This window comes from Magnolia sinica, chromosome 5 (genome assembly GCF_029962835.1).
Source record: "Magnolia sinica isolate HGM2019 chromosome 5, MsV1, whole genome shotgun sequence".
Lineage (NCBI taxonomy): Eukaryota > Viridiplantae > Streptophyta > Magnoliopsida > Magnoliales > Magnoliaceae > Magnolia > Magnolia sinica.
Window position 1 is genome coordinate 100,477,686 of NC_080577.1, and position 27,853 is coordinate 100,505,538.

Below are 27,853 nucleotides of genomic sequence, written 5' to 3' on the forward strand. Positions count from 1 at the left end.
AGGCCCAGCTAAAGAGTGACAAAAATACAAAAAGGGAAATTATTAAAATCCTTGGTTAAATTAACTATAAAAAATATATTAATACTACGAACGGTGAGATCCATCTGATTGATTCCCTCAGCCCCAAAATGCAATCTGACTGTTGATCTCATCAGATTTATCATTAGACCATGGATCCGATCCAGATGATTAATCAAGACAATTGAATCGGTTGGATTTTTCAAATCTTTGATCAATTGGCTTGTGTGGCCGTCTGGTTGCATCAATTCCACTTGGCTTCGAAGAGAACTCATCCTCGAGTTAAAGCCAATAGTTGCCATCGTGCTGATCCACCCTTGTAACTCATCTTCCTTGACTTTGCAGCAATTGATGATGAAGCCCTAAATGATGGATTGGACTATCATTCATAAGATGACTGTTTATGTAACACCAATCCTTCTTTCGCTTCTTTGGACCCTCCAAGTTCGAGGAATTGAGTTCCAATTCTTCTGCAAGAATGTAGATCGTGGCTTCACTTGTTGTTGCCAATCAGCTCCTGGTCTGCTGGTCATCGCTGTGGCATCTTTGTATTAGGAATTCCTCCCCTCTTTCATCTCTAATAGAACAATGGACAAAGTATGTTCTATCAGTTGTTGACGGGAAAAGGCGGGTTGCCGGTTTTTTACAAAAGTATGGTAGGGGCAGCTGTTGAATGTGATCAGGACTGGATGTCGATTGAAATAGAACACTCGTCGAACAAATGGAATATCTTTTGAACAAAATCAGAACCAAAAATCCAACGGCTATGCTAACTGGATCTGGAACTGGAATTCCCAGAAACAGTCTTGAAATAGATCTCAAGCATACCTGTAATATGATAAACAAGATCAAACAGATTGCAACCACCAAAAAATACCCAACTTCCAAGAGAAACATGATCTGAAATTTGTTGATGGGAATTGGTTAATTCGGTAATCAGAACTCGTCCACAGGAGCTGAAGCTGCTATGGTCCGAATTGTCAAAGGAGACTGTAGAAACTGTATATTCTGGAAACTATAATTTGGGTTACATATGTGCATAGAAAATTGAAATTTCCAGTCATGATGCATAAAGCATTTTTAAAACTATATGTCTCACTAGAAACAAGTTTAAAAAAAATTAGCAAGCCAAATATGGAGAAGCACCAAATCTGAGTTTCCAAGAGAAGAACTGTTTTAGACATCTCAGCAAAAACAATCTTCAAGGTGTCGTCACACCACCAATGTAGAAGAATTTTTCTTCTAAAACAATCTCACTAAGGAAATTGAGAAAATTTTATTTCAACTATTAAACTTTTCAAGAAAATCTTTTTGCACACACATGCACACACTCAAGCACCCACACACGTGCGTGCACTTGAGCACACATGCACACACAAACAGTCACGCGCACATGCACACCTTTTCCCAAAGTGGAAGAACCCCTTATCTAAATCCTAGTCATTCGTATATTATAAAAGTAATGTTATGGAGACTTGCACAAAGCGATTTGCCCTCCTTATCCAACACTTGTCCAGCCGCATTTAATGTGAGCCAGAATCCTTTACAAGGAGTGTTGGGACCACTATGAGGTCATGTGAACTCCATTGTCCATCAGTTTCTCCATCTCATGTTAGGACATAAGCCCAAAAATCAAGCCGATCCAATACTCAAGTGGGCCACACTGAAGGGAACAGCGGGGGCGAGGAAGCCCACCATTGAAGCCTATGTTGGAATTTGTCTTCTCCGATGTCTTCATCAGATCAGGCGACAAACATCACCACCGCCTCTCATTCACCTTTCTACCAACGTTGTACTACCGCCCATCACCATCTTTGTCTATCAGAAACCCATCAGATCTAGGAGTTGTATGTCGTCACTGCCATCATCTTCAAGAACCACTATCATCTACAATCAACTAGATCCACATGAACCCACCATCCACGGGAGTCACCGCCATCATCTTCGAGCACAACCATCATGTGATGACCTAATCCTAGATGCATGTATAATTAGGTTAAAGAATGTTCAAATAAATACACAAATCAACTAACCGTTTCCAATCAAAGGGATTAGGTAAATCTCAACACAAAGATGAGGTCATTCCGTCAGGATCATGCCCCTTAGCATAAAATCACATAAACAGTAAAAATGGAGGACCTAGGGACATGAAGATATCTCAGATCTAGCATAAGTCAGTCCACGGTCAAGTTTGGATCTGATTCTATTGACTAACCATCCCTCTTTTCTATTCAAACTAGAAGGGGGATATCCAGAGATGAACGAAAGGGGTGAAGAATAAAGAGTTCGAGATGAAGAAAGTACAGGTCCTTTGTTGTTAAAAGAAAAGAATGAGGATGTTTCTTACCTTTTTCCTGCACCTCAAAGATCTAGAAAGAAAGAAACCTGAAATCAGGGTGAAATCCTCAACACCCAAGGGTCAATCCTGAAACCCTAATCTCTTGAATAAAGAGGAAGAAAAGATATGAATTCTATTCATTCAATAATAATGAAAATAGGTCACAACGTATATATAAGCTATGGAAAAAGTAAAAGTGCATTAAAGCCCCTGAAAATAAGAAAATAATAAGACGACGAAAAAATAAAGAAAGTGCAATAAAGCCCCTGAAACAAGAAAAAAGAACAAAAAACGTCTAAAACTAAAACACCCATGTGGTAGGGTGTGAAATCCGACTCATGGATCTATGGTCAGGGTGTGGTCATGCCACTCCTGCACTTGTAGCACATCAGAAAGTGGGTCCGATGGACTTAACGTCCATCCACGTCAACTCCTTCGCTCCAGTACTCTGTCGACGACGCCTCCTCCTATGGTACACTCTAAAGGGTGCACCACTGATGTCCACATCAAGCTCCTATTTTCGCACCCCTTCTTTGCCAGCAATATCCATTGAAGGTCAGCAAATCACGTAACAACAACATTATTAAATCACAAATGGATGGTAGCTATCGAATTCGTCACCATCTCCAACCTTCCAATTGCCATGCGTTACCATTTCTGAAACCTCTTTCCATGCATGCCTACTGCCACCATCCAATCAATCTATCCATCTGTTACAGTTGTTGGCTTTATTTGTCGCCTCTATGCACCTTCAACTATGTGCCTTCTCTGTCTTAAGCCTTTTGACAGGATGTGTTTTTCATTTGTGCCGGGCATTTAGACCTAACTCTTTTTGTGTGCTAGCCATTTTAGATCAGACCATTTCTCTACTATCGAAACATCTAGAGCCACCAGAAGAGCAACTAATGAGGACATCACTACACGTACACATTTGCATACGTATCAGAGTTAGCAGGCTGCACCAATTTCCATGTGGCTAGGGGAGTACCCGTGATCGTGCTAAAGACCCCATGTGCATGTGTGAGCATCTGGTAGACCCTGCACTGGGAAGATGTACATGAGCTGCCTTATAGAGTGATCCAGACCGTTGAATTGGATGGACGTGATGATTGGACCGTTGGATCACACGATTGGACTATTGATTGTGGATCGTCCACACTAGTTTTTTCTTAGATTTCATCAGCTTATAGGTGTTAGTTTTGTTTATGTTATGTTTGGCCACCATTGTGAGTGTTTTCGTTGATTTTAGTTAGACTACGGCTATTTTCGTCAAAATTCATAAAACATGGTGTTTATTGTAATTTTTGAACTTTTTTGGAGCTATAAAAGAGGGAGGGCGTGTGACGCCCTCTCCTTTATTGGATTTTGTGATTTTATTTTTTTTTTTAAAGCTCTTGCTTGATTCTTCTTCCATCTTCATGAGATTTGAAGATACTTCCATGTGATTTAGAAGGGAGATTAGTGCGAGGCTAATCTGCATTAACGGAGGTGCGAGATCTCCATCTATCCCCACACCATCGTCTTTTTTCCCCTCCAACAAGGTATTTTCTTTAAGTTCTTCGATTCTCCCATCGTAATCCCTCATTTTCTCCTAAACCCATCTTTCCTTTACCCATCTAAAATCCCAAACCCCAACCCGACCTAAACTCATCCATCCCACGCCAACGTGTGACTGTACATCCACACGTGTGAATCCTTCGGGTTGGCCTTACCGCCACACCTTGCCCCTTTTGGTTTTCTATCATCCTTATATCAAAACCCTTTTCTTTCATTCCCAAAACCCTAACTCTAAATCTAAAATCCCTAACTTTCCTACTTTCCCAAATTACCCAAACCATAATTTTTACCCCAAGTTATATTAGGTCTTCTACTTTGAAATAGATTATACCCTATGTTAATTGGATATCCCTACATCCATTCGATCCTAGTTTCCTTTTATTTAATGGTCTTGTGTGACGATGTTGGTAACTTAGGCTAGGATTATGCATGATGTTCTTTTGGTTTTCATGGTATTCGTGATTATTATGGCAATATTTTTGTTTTTTTTTTTTTTGTTAATTGTGTTAATTATGTTACTTGATCTCACATGTTATTTAGTTCATGCATCAGTCTTGCATCAGCAACAATTGAACTCCAAACAACCAGAAGTGCATATACACCAAAAGAGCAATGGGTGAAATTCCGGCCACCGAAAGTGCCACTATATCATTCATCAATCATTGAAAGTTTCAATGATTCACATCATAGAAGTTGTCAAAAGTGTGTCTACTCACCTCATGTTATTCGTCAATTCGTTACCTCTCGTTGTTTCGTCGCAACTCGTCGTTCACTGCCACATTACTATTGAATATTTCTTTTACTTTTAAATGAATGTTTGAACCTTTCAAACTTAAGTTCATCCTTTCAAAGCACCTTCAGTTTGAAGGAGGATGTTAAAGTAGATTAGGGTATATTCTTAGAGTGGAAATCTTCTATATTTGTTAAGGGGTGTATTTGTTAAGATCTCTACAGATCTTCTCTCTCTCCTATATGTTATCCTCATTGTTAGTGAAATAAACAAGTTACAGTTTCACAATGTAGTCTCTTATGGTTTAACAACGAGGAATCGTCTTGCTCCAAGGAGGGGGAAACTAACGTCCCAGGTAGAGCTGGGCAGAATCCGACCCGATCCAACGGATTTGACCCGATTTGAACCGAACCGAAGGCCTGGATCAGTGCGGTTCGAGTAGGACCATTTAGATCCGATCCTACATCGGATCGAGTTCGGATCGTGGTCAATCCGGACCTATTCGATCCGAAATCCGATCCGATCTGATTCGATTAGGTACCATATAAGTAGTACTTTTTATTTTCATTTTTTTACTACCCGCCTCACCGGAACGAAGCCCTAATCCCTCCCTTCTCTTTCTCTACCCGAACGACGCCGCACCCACCCATCTCTCCTCCTTTCTCTCCCACTTTCTCTCCTTCTTTCTCTCCTCCTTTCTCTCCCTCTCTCTCCCTATCTTGATTCAGCCCAGTCCGAATTGACTGGACAGACTCAACTTGATCCAACTCGGTTCGGTTTCCCTGACCGAATCGCACTCAGTTGGCTAGCAAGGATTCGGATCGGATCGAGTCAGCCCTACTAACTCGATCCTGGATCGAATCGAGTTCGAGTCAGGTTATTGAAAAAATCGGATCGAGTCGAGTTGGACCCAATCCGGTCCGACTCGACTCAATGCCCACCTCTAGTCCCAGGACACATTAAAAGCTTCTCTATTAATTGGAAACAACTTGAGAGCATATGCCCAACAAATATGTTGTTTCTAGCATTGAGGATCAGCTACCTTGCCACGAAAAGACCTATTGTTCCTCAATGGTGCTGGCGCATATCACACCAAACATCACCCCATAACCGACTATCCAAACCATCCCCCAACTCCACAGCTGCCTTCACAAAAACTTCTATAATGCCACATATCACCTTCCATGTCCAAGAGGTCCTAGAAAGGTAGGATTCTCTGGTAAATCACCCACTTTCACTTAGACCCTACTTACCCAAGATCACTAGCTTTCACAAGGAATCACATTATATCCCGAAATTCCAAAGTCATTTCCCGATAGGGGTGTACACGAACCGAGCTAGCTCGGTTAGCTCACTCGACTCGACTCGAAAAAGCTCGATTTTTTGAGCTTGAAAATGAGTTCGAGCCGAGTCGAGCTGATTTTTTGAGCTCAAAAATGAGTTCGAGCAGGCCCCAGCTCGAATCGACTCAGATCGAATCCAGCTCGAATCGAACCAGTTTGGTGACTCGGTTACTTTGCCATTGATGTTGCTCACCAAATGTTGATAAAATGACTCAACAAGATGTGGCTGGTGGCAAGGAAGGTCTAGCTGGTGGCAAGAAAGGTATGTACATTAAACAAACACCTTTTTTCTCTTCTTTTTTTTGGGGGGGTTTTTATGTTACTTAGAAGGTGTTTGATAAAACACCTATAAAACCATTGCCTCTGTTTGTAAAACAGTGGGTTTTTGAAGTTGCAGTTCAGGTGTTTGTGGAAATGCCTCAATGGTGAACTCGGCTCGATTTTGGCTCAAACTTGGTCCGAGCTGCTGACCGAACCGAGCCGAGCCGAGTTCGAGCTGAGGCCAGCTCAACTCGGTTCGACTCGATGTACACCCTTGTTTCCCAAGCAGAGCAATGTTTCGGTTTGCAAACCTCAGTCCACCCCAGCAAGTGGAACTTGTGTTTATCCACTGATCCCTTCCATAGGAAGTCTCTTCGAAAATTCTCAAGCTCTTAATCACACCAATTGAGCATTTGAACAATTACCTAAAATATGTTTGCATGTTTGAGAAGGCTGAATTTATGAGTGATACGTCCTTCAAAAGAAAAATATTTACATTTCCAAAGATATTTACATTTCCAACACAACTATCTTTCAAACCACTCGATCACTGCGTCCCAAAGGTGGATGGAAGGTTTTCCCATGTTAAGACTAAAGAGGAAGGCCGAGATAAGTAGATGGGAGAGAACCTACTTTACAACCAAACCTACCGGTTTCTCTTCACAGCTATTCTAGGACTTTTACCTGCTAAATAAGATGGTTTTTCCTAGAAAAAATTACAAAATATCTAAAATAGTCCAGCCAAATGGACCATATTGACCCATAGAACAATCAGACCATCATCGAGGGCCCATGACTGTTCAGACCAGCTGTGAAACACATCACTGATCAAATAGATCATGAGACCCAATTCCGAACACAGACAGAGTGCAGGACTGCAGGGTACATCAAATGGTCCCAAAATTCCATCTTTGATTGTGGCCCACTTTTCAGCTGCATCAGGGGCACAACACATTCATACTAAAATAATATGCTCAGACGATATGTGATTAAGTGGAGAAAAAACAGCAAATAGATCTATATCTAATGAGCAGCATGTCTTCAGACATGCCTAAGTTGCATAAACTGAACCTTCCAAGGTATTCAAGTATTAGCTTTAACATTTCTAGCCAAGAGAAAACTCAGCTCACAACAAACTGAAGACAAGCATCAGGTGGGGTGTTAATCATTTTGTGAATTTGCAAATGTGACTTACACAGAAGTTTCAAAATACAAATAGAACTAACTGCAAAAGAAGTATCCAATGTAGAATTACCTTTCAAAGAAAAAGAAAAAGAAAAAAGGAAAAAAACACTATCCAATGCAGAACAAATGGAAGATCTTTTGTGACCCGTGTCATGCATAACTTTCCCCTCCAAGTTTTCTTTCTCAATGTTATCACATAAATTAACTAAAAATATCCCAATTCTCTAATGTAAAATTTGCACATTCATACATGTTTTTCTCAACATTGTTTTTTTTTTCAATTGATAGTTTTTCCATCCTGTTATTCCAGGTCTTATGGTTTGATTTCAAGATCGTTCAATAAAGTTTATTAGCAACCATGATTATGATTTAGAATAACATAAAACCAGTGTTTTAAACAGCTTATGCTATGTAGCATGTAGCTTACTCTACATAACATAGCTTGGCCATAACGCTACATAGTTCATGAAAATAGCTTAACGCACATGTAGCCTACACTACATGCTAATTTACAAATGCTACATGCTACATAGCCTACGTTATATGCTACAGAGATTACACTACAAGTTATTTTTTACCAAAACAAAAATCAATTAAGTTTTTCAATGATTTATTACATTTTTCTATTTTTCAATAAAAACTAATTAATCTTTTCAGCAATTTTAGTATAAAAAAAAAAACTAATAATAACAACAGTATTAAACCAGTTATGTTGCTCTCTTTTCTATCTTTATAGTTAATCTTTGCCCTATTCCTCCTATTATTTTATGGTGAGCTTGGTTGCCCCAAATATCATGAAATTTCATTATTAGCCAGTCGAATTTGGTGCAAAATATCATGAAATTACATGATATTTGGTGCAACCAATCACAGCCTTAATTCAAAATCTAGAAGTAGCATAACTTACGCTATACGCTATGTAGCTTATGCCTCACACTTCAAAGGAGTGAACTCTATGTTGCATACTACTCGCTATTTAAAAACATTGCATAAAACAAAGCATATATCAAGATCCTGTGATGCATTATAAAGCATCAATAAATGGAGGGGGAAATATTGCTTCAAATGCCTAGATCAAAACTTAAATACAGACCCAATGTCCAAAAATATTTCAAAGGTTTGCGCCAGGTCCAAAACTAGCATTTCATCTGTAATAAAATCAAAGCTAAGACATGACTACACCATGGATGATCCACGCTCGGAGCTGTGGAATGTCGACATCTATATTATTGTTCATATATAATATTAGAGAAAATAGTCAAGGACAAATTCACATTACTCACCTTAGAGGATGGAGGAGGTAAAGAAGCCTGGCGTGCAGCCTTTCCAGGTTCCGTTAGTGAACGGATCTCTCGAAGCTGGGATGCTATTTCCTCCAACAGCTGCAACTGGAAATTTTCCCTTTCTCTGTGCCCCACAGAAAAGGTTAGCTTCTCTCTTCCCTCTTGGACAATCCTCAACCTTTCTGTCAGTCTCCCAACCTCTGTTTCAAGTTTCAACCTTTCATAGTCAACTTCAGACAGGGAAGTTCTTCTTGAATCAGAAAACAACACTTTGCCTCGTGAACCATCCCTCGGTAGAAACCTTGCTGCCGTGTCAGAACGGCTTCTATGAATGTGTTCTTCAGTTGCTACCCTGCTTGAACTTGGATGATCACTCAAAACATCAATCTTCCTGAGGGCAGAAGATTCCAATGAAATACCACCTTCATTGGAGCTTTCTGAAACAGTAACGGTCTGAAGCAGTTCGCTTTCTTTTCCACCAACCATGTTTTGTTTATCATCAACAACATGAACATCATGAATGCTCGACTCCATGTCAAACTGAGAAGTCCCAAAATCAACTCCGCTACAAGCATTGTCACCTTTCTCTGCTGCTGCTTCTTGGGATATTGCAGGTTCGTCTTTCTGCCTATGTCCATTGGCCCAAAGAAAAGTTTCGTCATGCAAGCCACCTTCCCGAGACCCATCCATCAACTTAACAGCGATGGAATCATTCTCTAATATTGATCCATCATCCCGTGGAGTAGATGGACCAACATCCATGGATACCATGCCTTTCTCCTGAAACTCCACGTTGACCTCATCCATGCACTCTTGTACATGTGGATGTGGGTAATGTTTGTCCATGCTACCCATCCTCTGTGAATCACCTCGTTTGATGAAGTCAACATCTTCAGCCCCATCCAAAGATGGGGATTCATTCCCAAAGACATAAAGAGTACTACGATTCTCAGCAGAAGGCACACTCTGAGGAGATCTATTCACATCTTTCCCTATTTCCTTCTTTCCAATGGATTCACTGAGCTCCTGCAGCATCAGCATCATTGGGTCCTCAGATGAATCAAATGAAGAGCAAGGCCTCTCTCCTGAAATGTCCACCATATTGCGTAGATCATCTTCTGACAGCTGGTGTCCTCCGCCAGAAAGTATCATCTTCCTATAAGCCTCGACTTCCTTCTCCAAGAAGTGCTTCTCTCTCTCCCGCCTCACAAGAATCTCTTTCAGAATATTCATCTCTTCCTCATCATAAGCAGATTTTTCTTCAATCAGCCGTTGATATTGCCGAGCCTCCATTTCTATCGATGCCTTCTCCTCCTGGAGGCGCAATATCATTGCCATGGCTTCATCAGCAGCTGACGCCGCAGCGCTTCTCTCTTTCTCCAACTCCACATACAAAGCAGTAGAAGAAGCGTGTTCTTCTTCAAGTGCCTGCTCCAAGACTCTAATAGCATTTGCTTCTTTTCCAAGATCCCCACACCGAGCACTACGAACTAATTCTTCAACAAAAGATGAATACTTATCCATAACCTCATTTTCACCAAGAAGCCCATTTGATCCGTTATTGGGCAGATCACCTTCGATCAAATTGACGCCCATAGGCATATCCTCTGCATGATCTGAAACCTCATAAACCATTAATTAGCATTACCCTGCAATAAGCAACATGCACAATCCTATACATAGTCAGGAGTCATTCCCTATCCAGCGAGGCGGACAGGAAACCACATAGCATGCCATCTCCATCCGTACAACTTCACTGTGTGTACAGAGATCCAGACTGCCCATCTAATGGGTGCCAAAAAGCGACTTGCCCCAGGCTCCAGACTGCACCAACCAAATGATCCTAACTATCTGCTCAATGCAATCTGGGCAGCTGAATGCCAAAATCACCTATTTTGGTATCAACTCTCCACTAGTCTGCCACGGATAACAGCTGACCAGGATCTGTCATATTGGTGCAATTTCAGTATCGCAGTTCATTCATGGAGCGACCCAAAAGATGGAGAGTCCAGATCACCATACATGTGGCCATGTGTAAAGTGAATAAGATGCGGTGCCACAGGTACCTCATAAAGCTGGATCAGATGAACTAACAAAAGAATCACGGTAATTCAAATTACGGAATCTAATCAAAGAATGGAAGAGAAATCAAAATGCAGCGATTCAAATTTAAGCTTGCATGGAAGAGACATATAACTAACATTTTTTTTTCAAGCCAACTGCAACCAACTGCAACATGTTCAATCCACAAGGAGAGATTGAAGAGGGGGCAATCTGCAGCACATATACTCACATGACACACATGTCTGAGATCTGGCCCATATATCAGAGGTGTCCAGCGTGATTATGCACGGGTCCAGAATCAAGCCAATCCACTCATCAGGCTGGCTAAATGTGTTCAAGGAAACAGAAGGTTAGAAGCAAGATGACCACCACTCTATATTCACTGCAACAGCATGGCCCACCTGATGAGTAGAACCTCTTCATATTTGGGCTGGGGAATGTTCACTGAGGCACCCACCTGATGGGTGGCCCTTATCTTCCACATGTGTGCTGTGAATTGCGTGTCTACGATCAAAATACACCAAAAACAGCAAAAACAAGGAATTGAAAATAATTTTGCTCACATTGAAGGCGATCCGCACCAGAATTCACGCGTGACAACCGCTCTTTGAATTTATCTATCCCCATTTCTCCAACCATCTGCAACAGCCGCGGTGGCGGAGTCGCATCGGACGAAGATGAGACAGCCGAGAACTTCCCATGCACAACAGCAGCAGAAGCTCTACGGCGACGACGGAGACCCGATGGTGGCTTCTGATGCAAAATCCCCTTCCCCTTACCATCAGACCTCCCTCTCCGCGCCGAGCAGGAATTCACGTCCGCCTCAGACCCAACCCTCTCATCCCTCGACACCGGGCTACTGCTCACGGTAAAGCTCCGTGAATTCTGCGCCTCCGAAAACGAGCTACACGACTCCTCTCCTCCCTGAATTTCAAGAACCCCACCATCGCCACCACGGGTTTTATCGTTCACGAATTCAACAAGATGCCGGCCGTTGCAATCTGTGGTGTTGCTCCAGATAGAATCGAAGGGGAAGCGGGTCCGGACGGACATCTGTACGGACGAAATCTTGCGAGAGGGAGCATCAACGAGCAATCGCTGGAGGCATTTGGTCCCGTCGGGATCGCCGAAGAGACCGTTGCAAGGGCAAGGCAAGTAAAGGCCGAAAAACCCTAAGAATTTCGCAGCGATGTATGCAAGAGCAGAGCAGCAGAGCAAGAGATATGAAACGCCGAGATCGAGGAAGGCGCCTACAAGCGTAGAGAATGTCCAGGTATGGATCGTAGTACAGGCCATCTCGTCGGACGGAAAGAAATTCAAGAACTGAAATCGAAGAAGAAAGAGGGATTTTCCAGAAAGAATCGAAATAAAGAGGTAAAACAGAGAAAAAATGTTTTATTTTTCTGTCTTTTTTTAATTATAGTTCAAAGCTGTTGAGAGAAAAACTGATACGCTGGCAGAGTATGGTGGATGATACGCAGTCACTTAAACAATATCACACGTGGCATAGAAGCAGTCAAATTAACGGTCCAGATTATGATACCAAGTTTAGATGTATCATAAACAAAAAATTCAGGTTATTTGTTTTTCTGAATATAGGATTGAGGGACATTTTTTGGACGGTTAAAAATGAAATATCTAGTAATCCTATTTCCACAAACATGTGTCGACAAGTCAGATGTAAGATTGTACCTTGGCCACAGCGATCTGCACCATTCATTTTTTTTTTTTTTTTGAGTTAGTATGTCGCGTGTACAAATGCCGAGCGCCCGCGCATCAAGCGTCGTACGCAGCCAGAGTATCACAAAAGCCCTCTTTTTAACTGAAATCGGCTGTTGGGGAAGATGGGCGCATTCATATTCCAGAGCCCACGGAACCTGAATGAGAGGATCCGGAATCCGGACCCGGTTTGGCTAGTAACGTTGCCACCTGCCCAGGTGGCTAGTGGTCGGTGCTATGTGGACCCTACCATGATGTATGTGTTTTATCCACGCCGTCTATCCATTTTGAAAGATAATTTTAGAGCTTGATCCGAAAAATGAGGAAGATCTAAAACTCAGATGGACCACACCATGGGAAAACACTATTGATTGAATGTCAACCATTACAAGCCTCCTAGGGCCCACTGTAATGGTTATTTGAAATCTAACCTGTTGATTAGGTCATAAAGACTTGGATGAAGGTAAAAAATATATATCAGCTTGATCCAAAACTTTCGTGTCCCGAAGAAGTTTTTAATGGTGGACGTTCAATCAACAATGTGCGGTCCACTTGAGATTTGGATCAACCTCATTTTTGGGCTCATATCATAAAATGATATGGAAGAATGGGTGGACGGCATGGATGAAACACATACATCATGGTGGGGCCCACAGAGGACCGACCACTAGCCATGGCAGGGTGAGTAGCTGATCCGTTTCCCCGGAATCCTCTACAACACACGTGATTTTGTGACCGACCACAGATGATGGTGGATCTGTGACTATAGGGCTCATTAGGATGTATGTTTTTTATATCCACTCCGTCCATCCTGTTTATCAGCTCACTTTGGAAATGGAAAAAAAGAATGAGCCAGATCCAAATCTCAAGTGGGCCCCAAAAAGTTTTTAACGGTGAGAATTCAATCACTACTATTTCTGTGGTGTGGTTTACTTGAAATTTTGATTTACTTCAATTTTGTAATTCATCCTAAAAATGAGTTGACAAGACGTATGAACGGCATGGATACAAAATATGTATACCACGGTGAGCCGCACAGCTGAGATTGACTGAATCTGCGTCACAGTAAAAAAATACCTGCAACCTTTCAGCCGCTGAGAAGAAACTGGCTCCCCGATCCAGCCAAGACGGGTATGGCTCCGGACAAAACGGTCAGGTCCCGACCAGACACGGCAGCCGGTTTTGTTGGGATTGGAATTCTCTTCAACAGCTGTATATGTAAAATCCACTCCGTCTATAAGGTTCTATAGTTAATCTTAGTTTCTAAAGCCGCAAATCAGCTAATTTCACAACTCAACTGGGCCACACCACTTAAAACCATGGTGATCGAATGCCAACCATACGTTTACATGTGAGGCTACCCTGGTTTGTACCCTTCATCAAACACGTTAATCATGTAAGAGAAGATTTTAAAATAAAAAATAAAAAATCAATGCCGTCTGAACTTAGTGGCTTTGGAAGCAATTTTACGTTATTCTCATTGATAGGTTCCATATAAGTTTTTTCATCAATTATATTTTCTGTATGTACGGTCCAAATAATGGTTCTCGCCTGATGAACGGATTAGATTTCACGTATACTCTATGGTGGGCCCATGGATCTTGCTTGAAGATGTGTTGCAGACCATTCCAGACCGTTTGTTGGGCGTTGAACCGAATCACCCGCTGACGGCCTGTGAATTCCGAAACCCAATAATAATAATAATAATAATAATAAAAGGTTATTGGAAGTCTCACAAGTAGAAAGAAGAAACTACCATAATATGAGATCCGCTCATCATACAAATCCAACCAGGTGGATGCTGTTATGTAACGGATGAGGTTATTGGGAACTTCCAAACCATGTTAGCTCTGTGAGTTACATTGTAATGGGTGTGGGACATCCAGACCATCAATTAAATGTGTACTTCCATGTTAGGCTGTGAACCTAAAAATCAAGTAAATCCAAGAATAAAGTGGGCACACTATAGACAGATGTTAAGAGTGGATGCCCATCGATTAAACCCTTCCTAATTGTTTATGGGCCCGCTGAGATGTGGTTCATACATTAACCACTCCTTTATGTGTGTCCCACTTAGTTAAGGGATTACCCCAAACTTTATGCCATTCCAAAACTTAAATGGCCTTAATGAAGTGCTTTTAAATGTTTTAGGCACAATTTCACATGGATTAAAATGGTGTGGCTCACCTAATTAGGATGTTTGGCTCAAATTCAATCATTATTTGTATAATGCATGCCCGAAGCGAATGTAACTTGATTTAAACCATATGCCTTGTGATTCTAGGCATTAAAATAGATAGAATTAAGACTATATTTAAGAAGATCGGTTATCTATTTAACCACCGATTATGCTACATTTAGTAATTGGCGAATGAGAAGGTTCATCCTTATAATGAATTCTAAGAAAGAATTTTTAATTAATGTATAATAATTTACAATGTTCAATGTTAAAATAATATAACTTAAAATATATAAATTAGACCAAAGCTAATGAAATTAATAATGTAGATATTTTTACAATCGGTTGAAAATGAAAAAAATAAATAAATAAGATAATTAATGAAAATCCATTCATTATTTGGTTAAATACTAGCCTTAGTGGGCAATAAGGTTGTTGAGTACAAAAGTTAGATCACCTGCTTGGCTATTTCATGGCAAAATGGCCATTGGGAACTATTTACATCCATCCCGTGCATTCATGTGGACCAATGAGATGTCACCACATGTCTATGAAATCCTAATCATAGATCAAGAATATCTTTTACCTCATAACCTTTGGTGGCACATCACCTACCAAAAGAAAAACTACACAGAGTTGTACACGAGTTGAGTTAGCTCGGTTAGCTCACTCGATTCAACTCGGAAAAGCTCAACTCGCCTCGGCTCAAAATTAGATTCAAACCGAGTCAAGCTGGTTTTTGGAGCTCGAAAAAATTTCGAGCCAAGTTCGAGCTTGCCCGAGCTCGACTCGACTCGGATTGAATCTCGATTCAAATCGAACCAGCTTGATGGCTCAATTATTTTGATATGAATGTTGCTTGCCGAGTGTTTGATGAAATGACTCAACGAAGTGTTGGCAAGAAAAGAATGGATACGTCAGTTGTTTGATTTTGACATTGCTCGCCCAGGTATTTGATTTTGATGCTTCTCTCTAGGTGTTTGATGAAATACCTATAAAATATTATTATTGTTTTGCATTATATGAGAAATTGAAGATGCATTCTAACTGTTTTAGAAAATGTTGAGCAGGCTCGAACTCAGCTCGAACTGGCCCGAGCTACTGACTGAACCAAGTTGAGTCAAGTTTAAGCTAGGGTTAACTACTGGCCGAGCCGAGTCAAGTTCAAGCAAGGGTTAGCTACTAGCCGAGCCGAGTCGACTTGTATACAGATCTAACTACACAAGACTATATGCACGTCTGTGGATAAGATGTTACAATAAATGACATAGTCCTAACACCCGTAGCGTATGTAATATAGGCAGTGTGCCCGATAAGCCTATAAAGCACTACTGAAATAGGGATCCTATCATAATCAAATATGCTTGACAAGATCAATCCCGCCTAAAAGGGAGATCCTCACAAAGATGATCGGTGCTCTTGCAATGATTACGAAGGTTTGAGAAGCATATTCTTTTCAAAGTGGATGGAAACCAAAGATGCTGTGAGGAATTCGAACAGTCACAAAACTCTGTAATTATGTTGGTAAGGAGATTTGAAAACATTTATGACCTCCGAAGATCTTCGTGGCTAGACTGGAATGATCATAAAACAATTGTGCATCATGATTGCCAAGGATCCTAGGCCAGCTAGGAAACACTTTGCCTCCTCCCCGATTATATAAGAAGCATGCAATGAAGAATTCGAGACCCACGCCTTGTTGGGGACCGTTGCACAAAACCTTAGGATCTAGCCGCCCAAAACACCAGAATTATGGGATAATTAAGCAATGAAATAAATCAAAGTATAAACCACACGACACCAAGGAATTTTACGTGAAAAACCCTCAAAGAGGTAAAAACCGTGGGACTTCGTCCAGATCAATAATCTACTATAAAGCAAAACGTTACAACCAATCACAAGCATAAACCGCTTGGATCAAACTTTCTTCACTCTTGCAGAAGTGGATAAACAATAAGAGAACAAAAGAAAAACAGAGAGATCTCACCGATCACGAGGACATACAAGCGCTGAGACGTAGACTGCGAAGTAGATCACCTCTACGAGCAGAATCTCCCTTCCACAAGCTTCCTCTTTCTCTTTCTGTCTCTCACCTTTAATAGTGTAACACCTTGAAAATCGGGGGTCGAGTAAAAGTCCAACTCCCGAGTTCCAACGCATCACTTATGCAACATATTTAATGATGATTAAATGTTGTCTATATTAGTGCATAAACATGAATAAGATTAAGCCAAAACTACAAAACATAATCCAGGGACAGTTGTAATACGCAAGCGGAAGACTGAAACGACTATGTATAATTTTATAAACCAATTTAGATCCCCAAAGTATGTATGCATTACCATGTCAATAATTACATGTATTGTTTGAAATTACAAAATGTCAAAATGTAATAGTCCACTACAAGTATAACCCTGAAGCCCCGCCAATCAGAGCGGTTTATGTAAACTCGTCTGAATAGTGCATATATGAGAATGCCTCCTTATCATCCTCGAAGTCCAGCTCTGCCTCGCAGGCTACGCCATCATCTGAACCTAAAACAGGGTCTGGTTGGTGTTTAAAATACCGTCCCGTAACGTGGGAGTGAGTGATCAACTCAGTGGAACAATAAAGCAAAAGTTAACATGTTATCAATTCAGTCAAGCAGTAATGATAAAGCAATACAATCGAACATCCCTAGATACTCTGATTAATGCAGGAATGGTATGAATAAATGATGTATGCCCTCGCCTACACTCCCTCAGCAATCTTCATCTAACGGTCGTGCATGTCAGTCACTTCCTCGTGCTCTCTACACACATGCATTGTGGTGCATGAGTATGATTACCAAGTTCTTATCAGTCCTTTTCATACAGTAAGATTGGGAAGCTAAGGTACCTCCCTTATGTCAATTCCCAAACAATGATCCATTCTAGGGTCGTCAGTCCTAGCAATTCTCATATGATATTGCGGTTCTAGGTCGCTGCAAAGGGCTCGTCACCTTATCAGTGCAGGCCTAGTATACTCTTGTTACTACGTAAGGGCTCGTCGCCTCTACACAGTCTTAGAATATGCTCGATGTCACTACAAAGGGCTCGTCACCTTATCAGTGTAGCCCGACAGCTCGAATACAGTGTCCCATACCACCGTATTCGGCTCACGAGTCTGGGTTGCTCACTGGTCACTACGGGGAGGCTCGTCACCCCAGTGTAGGCAGACAGCTCGGCCACGGTGTCCCATATCACTATGCACGGCTCATGAGTCTTAGCGGATGGAGGTACCAAGGTTTTAAGGGATTTTCACTGGTAAGTTTGGTACCCTAGATTCAAACAGTAACTTCCATACATGGTGAACATACATCGGGTCAATCGGGTTACTTGACGAGCTCGAGTAACACGAGCGCACATCGAATTGATCGACATGAAGTGCACGAGCACTCCGTGTGGCCTAACCACTGTCGATAACTAAAGTACGGCTTGGACTCATCGAACACGTCCTGTGGGCGAAAACAACCTCAACCACCAAATCAGAACCTGCTACCGATTGCCTGGACTATACCATAGTCCCAAACACATTCAATTTTAACAGATAATCATGCAGGATAATCAAAACAGTAATGGATCAACAATTCCAATCATACAAGCATGTGAGCATTTGATGGATTTCAACTAAAACTTGAATTCACACATATGCAGTGTCTAAGTAAAACAGACGAAGAATATAAGTTACATGGAGGAAATCAAACACATTGTTAAGGTAGTTGAGAATCTCATCTTAACACCCATGTAAAGTACAAATACTATATGTCTGATCATTTAGACATTTCTACAAACACTTAGACTACATATTCCAACATACATAGATTTATTTACTTAAAACGCATATTATAGCAAATCCTTTTACATAGGACTTGCGACACATACAACGATGATGCATTAACAAACATCCATCATAACAAGTATTAATCATGATTCCATGTTCACTCAGACATTTCGACAAACACTTAGTCTACACACTTTAACATACATGACGTATGTTGGCCGTAACACATACTGGGCCAAATCCTTTCGCCAAGGAGTTGTTACACATACAACTAGTATAAGCACACGACGATTAATCATGGCAAACACTCTTTCGAATTTCATACGTATACGGCCTTTTCTACAAATACATGGAATACACTAAACTCTACATAGTTCATATATATCTGAAACACGAATCAAACATCGCATTTGGCATGTGAAATAGTACCCACATCAGTAATAAACCATTAACCGACATTGAAAGCCTTGAAAACCATAACCTATACGTTTATAGTCCGCACCTTATGCCGATAAACGGGTAACGGATTAGTTTTAGACAGTTAGCCTTTGTCAACGGTGGATTGACAACCTATAACATAAATTAGGTTAACTATTTCATAACTTACACTATCTGAAACCCTAAAACAGATTAGGGTTAGGTTTTCTTACCCAAGTACGGAGTCGGAATCGCTTGATTTACGATATAGAGGGGGTGGCTAAGTGCGTGGAGCGACGGGATCGAATCCCAACATCTATCTCTCACTCACTCTCTCTCTTCCTCACTTTCTTCTTCTCTTTTCTCTTTTCTTTCCCTTAGGGTTTGCAAAATTCGTATGACCTATGAGAGAGAGTGTTTAAGGTCCTTATATAGGTCCAGGTTTGATAGAAATGACCCTAGGGCCAAGGTATACTTAGGTTACATCCAAATATGGACTGTTCCGGCCCAACGGAGCACTTCTGGTGGCCCCTCTTCCATATGTGGTCGGACTTAAGCTCCCTAACCATGGATCTAGGTCAGGTAGAGTTTTCGTTTTGATCGTGTTTGTAGATCAGCCATGGTAGACCCGTTTCAATTCAACGGTCTCGGGCACTCGATCAGGGTCACAAGTACACCGACTTGTGTGGGACTTTTCTCCTGATCTGATGGTGTATTTGGGTCAGATTCTGACGGTTTGAATCCTTATATTTGGGCCGCAAGCAACACGACTCAGATTACTTAAATTTGGATTTTATTTCTAAATATTTTCACATTTCTCATACACTTTGCTCTGAGCTCAAGTTGTGCATTTATAGGCACAATCAATACTTGATTTCCAAGGGGGTTGTTAAGTCCAGTAATGCAGTCATATCCGTATAGTTTCGGGGTAATCGGACTTTCGACGTGTGGTACAGGTCCCATACGGAGTTTCGGTGGACTCCCAAGAGCAACCGAGTTTAAGGATGGATTCTAGATTTCAGGGTAATGTAGTGTCAATGATTTTGCACGTTTTGGGTCTTACAGAGCATATTTAAAGTGATTAGTACTAATTTCACAAGCACTCTAGTTTAGCACTTGCTAGCTTTAACCTAATTTCTAAAAGGTTTTGGTCCTGGGTGATTTCTGCCTGAGGTGATACTCGGGTCTTTGTACGGGTTTCTCCGAGACGTTACAGATAGCCATAAACTCTCCTAGAAAATCTTAGAATACCCTTGAATGCACCATAATCCCGCATACACCCCTTTATATAAGAATAAAAAGAGGTAAAATCAAAATAGGAAGCAAATTCCGCAGAATCTGCATTTCCGCAATCGCATCTGCGTAAATCTTCAATGACAACTTTCGATATCATCTAAGGTCCTTCGATGATATCAAAAATGGACCAAAAACTGTTCAGCGACCAGGGGTGAAAAATCCCGACAATTATCGATGATATCGAAGCTAGTTCGATTTCATCGAACCCAGCAATGAATAGAAAATCCTCATCAAATCACCCAATATAATCTCTTATACATAGCACAACATTGCTTATCTTAGTTTAGATTACTCTACTCATGTCCATCCATGCTGCAAAACATTCAAAGTTCATATTAGCTTAGATAACTGTTGTCCATCATAAGTACAGTACGCTTAGGAGTATCATAAATATCCATGACTTATCATCATTGGATCCATCAAACAATCAAGTCCTTGTAGGATTAAATCATAGGCCACATTTTAATAACCAACACCTGTCTTAATTGTTTGTCCACACACATATTCACATGTATTTATCTTTCATTTCTTTAGATATTTTGTTTATCTGTCATTTTCGGTTGTACAGAGCTTCAATGAAACTTGAGTTAAGTGCGACTCTGATACGCCAAACAGTATCCTAACATCACATGTATAACGTGGTAGCCCTACAAGGGGTGAGATTCGGGTTTGAGAGAGGAGTACAGATGTATAGTCTGTTTGTCTCGCTGGATCGAGAAGATAGATTCATTGGCCCTACCTACCACGTGGAAGATAGGGAAGAGAATCAGTGTTTTACATGATGGAAGCCAATCGGTAAAATGTCGATTGATGGGCATTCACTTTGCGTGGATCTCGTGGCCATACGGATTGAAGTTGAAATAGAGATCACCGTTCTGGTTAGACCTAACGGGATCATGAAATCGACCTGTATGTGGAGGGTTTGGGTGCGACTTAAATGGCCCGGATTCGGTGGATCATGGAACCACGAGGTCAGTGGATTCAGGACTGTGGGGTCCACTGACCTATGCGTTTTATATCCTGGCCGTCCAACTGTTTTTTCCCATGGCATGAGCCAAAAAATAGAGTAGATCCAAATCTCAGGTGGACCACACACAGGAAACAGCAGTGATGGGGTTACAAAAGTTTTGGATAAAAAATAATATTTATGTTTTCCACTCATCCAGGCTAAGTTTTTAACGGTAGACATTCTATCACCACTGTTTCATGTGGTGTGGTTCACCTGCAATTTGGGTCTGCTTCATTTTCTGGCTCATGTTCTAAAACGAGTTGGAAAAATGAATGAACGGCATGGATATGAAACACATCATGATGGGGCCACACAGAAAGTCTCATCATTCAAGTCCAGACCTACCCCAAAATTGTATAAGTCACGTCTTAAAATATGTGACCGTTTTTCAAAATTTTGCTTGTAAGTAATAAATGTTGAATTCTATTAAATTAACGGTAGAAAATCAAACGGGCATAAATAAAAATGCTTATCCTCACATCTCGTGATTTATAGGGATTGATGGCCACTTGCAGCAAAATCAATGTGATTGAGTTGACTGCTATATATACCCTCCTTAAATAAGGCATAGGTTGCCTGTGTCCCCACCACATGAAGTTTCTGCGGTCACAGTCAGGCTATGTGGGGTCCACAGAGATGCCAATAAAAAATTACTTTCTCAACCTCACAAATAGGACTAAACTCCAAAAATCAGGCGAATCCAAAACTCATATCGGCCACACAATAGGAAATAATGAGAACAGAAATGTCGACCATTGAAACCTTCCTAGAGCTAACCATGATGCTTACATGCTATCCAAACTATTCATTAGGTTAGATAAACTGTAGGCACAAGCAGCATCGTAATCCAAAACTTCCCTAGCTTCCACAAAGTTTCCAATGGCAGATGTTCAATTCCAGCTTTTTCATGTTGTGTGGCCTACCTGAGTCTTGGATCTGTCTCATTTTTGGAATCATGTCCCACTGTGAGGCTGAAATAGTAATGGACGGAGTGGATTCTCACAGAGATATCTGTGAACCCCACGTAGCTTCCAAATCTGCGATAAATACAACTTACAAAATAAATGAGTAATAATTGTTTCTTTTGGTAATCACTGGATCTTTATTGGTGCTTGATTTGATGCTATTTTGCGACACTAAAACTAGAGCTAGGCATCGAGTTGAGTCTGACCGAGTTAGGACTGACTCGACTCGGTTTTGAAATAGGCCTGACCCGAATTCAATTCGACTCGGTAACGAGTTCGGCATGCCTAACTCGATTTGAGTCCAGTCTAGCCTGGACTGAACCGGACTGAGTTCTATTCGGTCAAAAGTACCGAGTCGGATCAACTTGGCACCAAGTCAGATTGAGAGATGAGGGAGGGAGAGACTGAGAGAGTGGAGAGGAGAGAGAGGAGGAGGGTGAAGGTGGTGGGTGGTTGCTGGACTTAGAAGATGAGAAGGATGACGGAGGGAGAGAGAGAGAGGTCGGGCTTGGAAGATAAGGAGGTGGGAGGGAGAAAGAGATTTTGGGATCGAGTCGAGGTAGGGTGCGGCAGGTAGGATTAGAGAGTCGGGTTTTGGATTGAGTCGGGTCTAACTGGATTGAGTTTCGAGTTGTGTCGAGTCGAATTACTAGGTAACTCGAACTCAACTCGGTTTGAGTTCGGATTGGGCAAAGCCTACTCAGTTCGGACCAACTCACCCATTCGAATTGAGTCAAGTCAGATCAGAACGAGTTGGACGAGTTGAGTTAGCCGGATCGAGTCATCCAGTGCCCACCTCTAACTAAAACCAAGGGCACTGTAAAATATATGTGGGGCCCATCGTAATGTATGTGGCTTATCCACACAGTTCATCCATTATTTTAGCTAAATTTAGGGACTAGCAAAAAAACATGAGGCAGATTGGAATCAAACACTTACGTTAAAAACTTCTTGGGGTTGCTGTTTCCTTTAGTGTAGGGCACTTGAGTGTTGGATCTACCTCATTTTTTGGATCATACTTCAAAATGTTATGATAAAACAGATGGACATCACAGATATATCATATATACTACAGTGGGCTTCACAAATTTAAACTGATCTTTTGAACTAATTTTTGAAACACAAAAACATCCCATTTTCAAAGAAACCAGATCCTCTCTTTGCAGCCCACAGAAAACTTGTTTATTGCAATGTAATTGGGCCACATCATCATAAATCACATCTAATGCAGCAGTTTACTGGTAACATTAATGATGACATCCACTAAGAAAATAAGAAATTTTTGTTTGTCTCAGTCATATATCCGAATTCTTTTTCAAACAGGTTGAAAGAGTAACAATTGCTTATTTGCCGAGTATTTATAGAGGGAATTTTTGTTTGTCTCAGTCATATATCCGAATTCTTTTTCAAACAGGTTGAAAGAGTAACAATTGCTTATTTGCCGAGTATTTATAGAGGGCTTGGAAAATCAAGATACACATTTTACACTTAAATAGACGATCCCGTCTCTCCAATCAGTGTAAATTTTGAACTGTTCACAATCCCATTGTTTCCGCCACCTACGGTCTAGATCACATCGACATGGGCAGATATGTATGGTTTTCAAGACCTGGGATATCATGTGATGATGGACGTAGAGGTGGGACCCACTTCCGGTCATATCAAATTAAGTGAGCCAACTGGCCACATGTTGAGAAATACAACCTACCTTCCTACCAAAATTTAAAGCCAGGAAGCAAACGAGTGGATATTAAGAGAAGTCGTGTATACGAACTACTTCAATTCAAGTACACTTTGTTAAGTGGACTGACCTCGCACGTGGAAATGTGGCACATGCACGAAAGATAGAAGCCACTCATTAGGCTGTCTGATGATCGGAAAGAAAGCATTTCCACCGTTGGTCAATATATCTTAACCATTCATTTGTTTTCGTAGCGAATCTGATGATCATATGCGATACATACAACATGGATGGCTTGTGGAGCGCTCCGGTCTTACACACGTATGCCTCGTTTTTGCACGCAAGGTTGGTATGTAGAGCTGGGCACCGAGTCGAGTTGGACTGAGTTAGGGTTGACCTGTCTCGATCCAGTTTTGAAATATACTTGACTTGAACTCGACCCGACTAGGTCATAAGTCTAGCATGCCTGACCTGATTCCATCTAGCATAGACTAATCCGGAACAAGTCTTGCACTTGTTAGAATCGCAACCTCTCCATCAGCTACACATCATCTCAAACTTGAAAAGTCACACACACACACACACACACACAATATATATCCAATGCTCAGCTGCGCACCAATTCACATGGAACTGGTGCGAACTTTTTTGAGAACTCATCATATATGATGTGACTCCAAAATCTGAATGGTCCACGTGGAGCAACACCTCATGAAACCCCTTGGGCCTAATTTTTACTTTGATTCAAACTTTGGTGTGCCATGAAAAATGAAAATAGTTTCCTCCCTTGATTTGCATTTCTCTTTGCTATGGCCCACAAAAAATTTAGATTAGGGTGAAAATTTGTCCCTTGGGGTTTCATGAGATTCCGCATCACATGGACCGTTTAGATTAGACGCCCATGGCAAGTGTGCAAAGGTGTGCATGTGCGTAGGTGCGCCAGTGAGCATGATTCTCTCTCTCTCTCTCTCTCTCTCTCTCTCTCTATATATATATATATATATATATAATGGGTAAAAATGGATTGACCATATGTATGAGAGAGATGAGCCAAGCAGCCAGACTCGATAACTATGTATTGCTTCGACCTTAGCCTCGATTACCAACCTTGGAGGTCGACCTCAAATATCAAACTCGGCCTCGGTTACCATCGACCTCAGATATCCACCTTGGCCTCGGTTACTAACTTCGACCTCGGGTGCCAAATTCGGCCTCGAATACCGACCTCGTCCTTAAAGAAGAGCCTTGATTATAATCAACAATTCAGCCTGGTCCGTGCCATTCTCAATCATAATTGACAGTTCAGTTCGGTCTGTGAGATCTCGACCCAGCCGTCCTGGAGGTCGGCCTCAATCATCTACCCAAACCTCCTCGGATCCTGACTACTTGGAGATCTTATCTGAAGAAGATCTTCCTGAGATCTGCGTCGTGAATCTAAGGGAGATAACTATAATGCATTCGAAAGAATATCCCTTCCGCAATACGCATCCATCATAGAGAGGCATTGTCATATACGCCATCGCCCTCAAAAGCCTATAAATACACCCGTTGCCATGAGTAAAGGTACACACAACAAATATCCCGATTCTTATACTCCTCCTATGAAACTACCTGACTTAGGCATTGGAGGGTCCCCGGCCTTAACCGGTGCCCCTAATGTCTTCTCTTGTTTTCCAATAAATCGCAGGTACTCCGGCTACCAAGTGAGGCAGGATCAACTAGATTTCTGCATCAACAGTTGGCACCGTCTGTGGGAACAACATCAAAGTCGTTCCCATCTCATCGAGGTTCTACAATGGCGAAAGGAAGAAAGAGAGCTTTGGCCGCCATTGCTGCAACTGCTCCTACGTCAGCGGACTATTTGTAGAACAAGGAGATCTGCCTTCCCAACTCCAGGATGATTCTGCCCTCGCAAGCCTTGTGCAGAGGTCACGTAACCAGGGAGGTCGGCTCGTCTCTCTGGAACTTTAAGTTGGAAAAACAAAACCAATCTCCCGACCAAGGGATAGATGCATGGGCAGCCATCGAGGTCTTTGCACCACCTCAAGCACTGGTCGACTCATAGAGAACCAAGCAACATCTTGGGTAGCTGAGTCATACGCCCTCCCACACCTCGGAGACTGCCATGCCCACCTACTTCAACTTGCGTCACACGTTGGAGAAGAATAGGCATGGAATTCTCCCTAGGCGGTAGGAAAAAATGAGGGCCCCTAGAAGGGAGAACTTAAGGAAATGCAAGGTCAGATCGAAGATATCTACTAAGCCTACCGTGCCCAAATACCAACCTCCGTCGAGGCCATGTTGAAGGAGATAGAGCCGCCGTTCACTGGCGACATCATGGTAGCTCAACTTTCGCCCAAGTTCTGAATGCCTCAGATCGCCCAATATTCGGAGTCTGGCAACCCGACTGAGCACTTGGAATCCTTTAGGGCGTGGATGGAGCTCCACGGGCCGTCGAGCTCTATAATGTGCAGAGCGTTCTCCTTGACTTTGTTGGGAACTGTACGAAAATGGTACATACAATTAAAGCAGAAGTCCATTAGCTCATTCACTCAACTTAGTAAGGTCTTCGTCACACAATTCATCGGTTAGAAAGACAAGAAAGTCATCAACTCATCTTCTTTTAATCACTCAGAGGGAGGACGACCTGTTAAAAGACTACGTCATCCGTTTCAACGTTGAAGCTGTCTAGGTCGATGATTATTCCAATCATATAGCTATGGTTGTCATGGTAGCCAGCCTTAAATGAGAAAAGTTCATCTTCTCTATTGGTAAGAACTCCCCGACTACCCCTGTCGACCTACTTGACCGATCTTAAAAATTATTCCAATACTGAGGAGTTCTTTAGTTCACGAAGAGTTGCTCGAGAAGGAAACAACTTCTCTAAGGATATGAAGCGAAGGGTAGAAGGGGAACCCTCTGCCGTTAACGCCAAAAGAAAGAAAGAATACGACCAAGACCAAGACCATCGTACCAACCGATATCCAGAAAGTTGCTTCCATTGGTACACTCCCTTGAACACCAAGTTAGAGCAGGTACTTGAGGAAGCTGGGCTGAGTAAGAAAACCTGACGATCGAGTTGAACCAATCAACCGAGCTTGGTAGTAAGACTCGTCGGCCAACCCTGACTTACAAAACTAGAGCGGCCTCCTTTTTTAAAGGAAAAAATGTGCTTATGATTATAGTTTTCTACTTTTTTGATAGGTTCTACAATAAAAGAACTTCCCCAGGTTAGGGGAAGAAAATTATTTTAAATGATTTTTTGACTATTCAAACTACATGATTGACTACGAGGGTTTCCCTTAATGGAAGGGAAGAAAGTCCTCCACTATAAGACCAACTATGAGGGCTTCCCTTAGTGCAAGGGAATAAATTCATCCATTGTGAATTCTACTATGAAAAAACTTCCCCAGGTCAGGGGAGAAGAATTTTTTTCAAAATCTTACTATCCGAGCTACGCGATCGACGACTGGGACTTCCCTCAGTTGAAGGGAAGAAAAGTCTCTCCTACTAGTTCTAAATCACCCGACCTACTCGTTCTACTTAGATTGGCCGTCGATTGGGACTTCCCTCAATTTAAGGGAGGAAAAGTCCTTCCTATTAATTCTAACGTGCGCGATCTACCATTGAACAATCGGCTTATTGATCTTACGATTGCTGGGCTCACTAGCTCTACTCCATCTGACCTCTCAACCTCCCAACCTCTTCGGTGGAAGGCATCACACAGTGTCAGTTCATATTAACATACTTCCCAAGCTCTTGAAGAAACCTTCGAAATAGGGGGGCTATTGTTATGGGTAAAAATGAACTGACTAGATCTATGAAACAGATGAGCCAAGTAGCCAGACTCGATGGTTATGGATTGCTTCGACCTCGGCCTCGATTACCAAACTTGGAGGTCGACCTTGGATATCGACCTTGGTTACCTACCGTGGAGGTCAACCTCAGATATCGACTTCGGCCTCGGGTACCAACTTCGACCTCGGCCTCGGGTGCTAATTTCGGCC

At 41.7% G+C, this 27,853-nt stretch overlaps 1 protein-coding gene across 3 annotated transcripts in view; it reads right to left on the minus strand.

Moving 5' to 3' along the window:
- LOC131246438 (myosin-binding protein 3) overlaps positions 1–12,174 on the minus strand; it is a 28,462-nt gene extending 16,288 nt beyond the window's left edge. For 2 of the 3 annotated variants that reach the window (XR_009171374.1, XM_058246565.1), the window contains exons 1-2: positions 11,343–12,174; positions 8,716–10,331 (exon numbers count right to left, since the gene is read on the minus strand). Coding sequence is in view for 2 of the 3 variants with exons in the window: in XM_058246565.1 (XP_058102548.1) it covers positions 8,716–10,331; positions 11,343–12,075 (2,349 nt within the window). In the remaining variant the exon portion in view is untranslated. The remainder of the gene's footprint in view (positions 1–8,715; positions 10,332–11,342) is intronic. The other variant, XM_058246566.1, reaches the window with a different exon arrangement.
- Between the last annotated feature and the right edge of the window lie 15,679 nt (positions 12,175–27,853).